Source organism: Vollenhovia emeryi, unplaced genomic scaffold, assembly GCF_000949405.1.
Source record: "Vollenhovia emeryi isolate VEMERY1.0 unplaced genomic scaffold, V.emery_V1.0 DF941476.1, whole genome shotgun sequence".
Classification (NCBI taxonomy): domain Eukaryota; kingdom Metazoa; phylum Arthropoda; class Insecta; order Hymenoptera; family Formicidae; genus Vollenhovia; species Vollenhovia emeryi.
This window is the reverse complement of record NW_011964890.1, coordinates 1-3,154: the sequence shown is the minus strand read 5'-3', so window position 1 is coordinate 3,154 and position 3,154 is coordinate 1. Positions and strand designations below refer to the sequence as shown.

General features: G+C 52.2%; 1 protein-coding gene across 1 annotated transcript; it reads left to right on the top strand.

Annotated features, from left to right (window-relative positions):
* The first annotated feature begins 266 nt into the window (after positions 1–266).
* LOC105570965 lies at positions 267–2,706 on the top strand. The gene is made up of 2 exons (XM_012028422.1): positions 267–336; positions 1,304–2,706. The coding sequence occupies exons 1-2, from the start codon at positions 267–269 to the stop codon at positions 2,704–2,706; spliced, it is 1,473 nt and encodes a 490-aa protein (XP_011883812.1).
* The last annotated feature ends 448 nt before the right edge of the window (positions 2,707–3,154 follow it).

The following is a 3,154-nucleotide window of genomic DNA, read 5'->3' as shown; positions in this document are numbered from 1 at the left end:
GAAGAACACATAGAAACATCAATAAGATTGGGCATCGATGAAAATGCTATTGATATAGTTACACTGACAGATGACTTTCCTGACGAAAAAATTGAATCTTCAAATACTGAAAATCCGATATTAAAATTTTTAGTCATTAATGAGACTGTTTGAGATTCCTCCAGTGATCTCATTGTCAGTTGTACTGCCCTCGCCATCTCACGGTTATTCGCAAGGCCCAGTGGTACCGCGCGGCCGGGTAACGAGCACGTGACGGGCCCGTGAACATGGCTCGAGGGCTTGCGCGCAAGCTCACAGAGCTCAGTAGTCGTGTGAAAGCAGCCGCTGTAAGCTGTGGTAAAGTTCGCATCGGCAGACAAAAAGTATCGCGCTTGCGCTCACAGGAACAAGTGCGATCTCAGTGTTTGTTAGCTCACATTGACAATTAGTGCTCACCCCTGGACAGACTCATTGGTTAAGTGCTCAAGTCGAGTGCATCGGTGTTCTGCGCAAAGGCCTCTCATTTTGTACGTGCACGCTCGCTTGTAGCCGGCCACCGGCTCAACGGGCGGCACATCCCCGACGGTCTTGTGCGAACAAGAAAGCTCGACGGACTCGCTCACCTCAATCATACGCCTCGGTAACGCTCAACTGTATATAGTGTACATACAATTAAACAGTTAACTCATTTGAAGAACCGGAATCGTAGTCATTCTCGCCACGTTGCACGTCCTTTCTCACCCCCCGATCCACTCGCAGCGCTCACGGAGATTTTGCGATGAAAGATCTCATGACGAGATTCGAAAGGGAGGAAATTTCCCAAACATTTGGTCCTTCGAGCCGGATGCATCGTGGTGACGTGACACTCAATATTCGTTTGCGAGCACTCGATCTTTTCTCATCTCGCGTACGGCATAAATTCAGTGCGGTTCCTTGTGATCACGTGCGCCATTCGTGACAAGGACTCGCTGCCATCTCAGTGTTGTCACGACGGGATCACGCAGTAACGAAGTGACATTCTCGCGGGCAAATCGAGCAGCTGTGACTGTGAATTTGAACTTCGCTGTTTTCGTGGCGAACCAACGATATCGGCTCTCAGTCTGTTCGGTGGCTCGTGCGGCTCAGTGGTGCTCATCGTGTGGTGTAGTGTTATCACCGTGTTCCGCTCATCATGCCTGACACAGAGAAGGCCGCCAAACCCAGTGAGAAATGATTCGTCGATCGATGTCAAAACGATGTCGAATCGACATCGATATCGTCAAATTGACGTCGATTCGACATCGTCTCGACATCGATCGACGAATCATTTCTCACTGGGAAGCAGATGCTGAGGAAAAGACAACCTCGGGTCGGCAATCTCCTCTCACCCTCAATGTGCCTGGTCAACAGACCGCCCCCAAGGGGACAGCTTCTGGCAACACTCAAGGACGCAGCTCACGTCAGACTTCTCCAGCTCGTCTCTCCACCGAGCTCACACTCAAGGTGAGATCTCAAATGAGTCGTTTCAATACTATAAAACTCATTGCAGACGCGAAGGTTGTTGACCCCGAGAGCACATCACTAGGGGAGGTCAAAGCAGCGCTGTCTCAATTGGAGGAGCTACACAAGGCGTTCTTGAAGGAGCACGCTTATTTCGAGATAACATGGCCTGAGGCATATTTGGATTACGATTTTGCGGACAACATCCATGAAAAGGAAGCTTATCTCGTGATCTCAGCTAAGCTACTGCTCAACAAGGTCAAACAACGACTCACACCATCTTCACCGCGTGCAGCCTCTCCTGATCCGGAAAAGCCAGTCCACTCACGTTTGCCAGACATTAAGTTGCCCAAGTTTAATGGTGATTACTCAACGTGGCCCACCTTTCGTGATCTTTTCTCCTCTGTAATCTTGCAGCACTCAAAGCTCAATGACGTGGAGAAACTTCATTATCTCAGAGGCTGTGTGCAGGGCTCAGCGGAACAGCTCATTCGAGGTTTGCCTCTCACCGGGGAATCTCTTCAGCCATCCTGGGATCTGCTCACCTCGAGGTTTGATAATAAGAGACTCATTATACAGGCTCACCTTGACGGTCTCCTTAACCTCTCACATGCCTTACCCAAGAACGCCGCATCGCTCACCAAGCTAGTCTCAACGGTGTCCGAGATTGATAAGGCTCTGTGTTCGCTTGGCATGGCGGAGCACATGTGGAATTGCTTCTTGGTCCATCACGTGTCACGCTTCCTGGATAGAGACACCAGAGAGGCGTGGGAAACCTCGCTTGGATCATCTCAAGAGTATCCGCGCTTTGCGAAGTTTGAAACCTTCCTCAATGCCAGGGCGAGAGCATTGGAGAGAGTGGAGGCTGCACCATCTTCCTCGGGCAACTCATCGAAAGTCACACCCAGCTCATCTAAATCTGCTAACAAAAAGGCGACTGCTCACCAAGTATCTGCTCCCACACATTCCCAGTCATTCTCTGCTGCGGCCCACCCGTGTGACCTGTGCAATGGACAGCACTTCATTGTAACGTGCTCCAAGTTCAGGGATCTCACGCCAGCACAACGGAAGACCACCGCTATCGACAAGAGGCTGTGCTTCAATTGTCTGGGGCGCCACAATGTCCGCTCATGCAGATCCGCGCTGAGCTGCAAGACATGCTCAGCCAAACATCATACGATGCTGCATGTGGAACAGTCTGCGGCTGCACTGACCCCTGCTCAACCTGCCTCATCACCAGCTCACTAGGAATCAGGTGCAATCGTCAAGGAATCAATTCAAGCTCACGCACATTATTCAACGCTACTTGCAACTGCAATGGCATGCATACCCTCAACGGTCTCAACACATCAAGCAAGGCTACTCATCGACCAAGGATCCGAGCTCACATTCATCACGGAGAATCTCGACAGACCGGGGGAGGTGGTACGGGAGGAGGAGATGCCAGAGGTGACCGCTGATGGGCTGCCAATGGAGTCTCCTCCCCCCGGAGAGACGGCGGCCGACCCGCCCGCGGAAAAGAGGACCTGGGAGGTAGTAACGCCGAACAACGCGGACGCCTCCCGGGCATCGACGTCGGGGGCGGGAAAAACGCGGGTGGGGAAGAGGGAGAGGTCCGCCTCGAGAAAGCGGACCAACCCCAAAACCCCCGCGAAGGACTCCTCTTTACCATCCCCCCACGCCCCGCGGAAACAGA

Bases quoted from the DNA above. Each gene is read 5' to 3' on its own strand.
- LOC105570965 (XM_012028422.1), top strand. From the start codon at position 267: ATGGCTCGAGGGCTTGCGCGCAAGCTCACAGAGCTCAGTAGTCGTGTG. The intron at 337-1,303 runs GTAAAGTTCGCA...ACTGGGAAGCAG, and splicing joins AGCAGCCGCTGTAAGCTGTG to ATGCTGAGGAAAAGACAACC.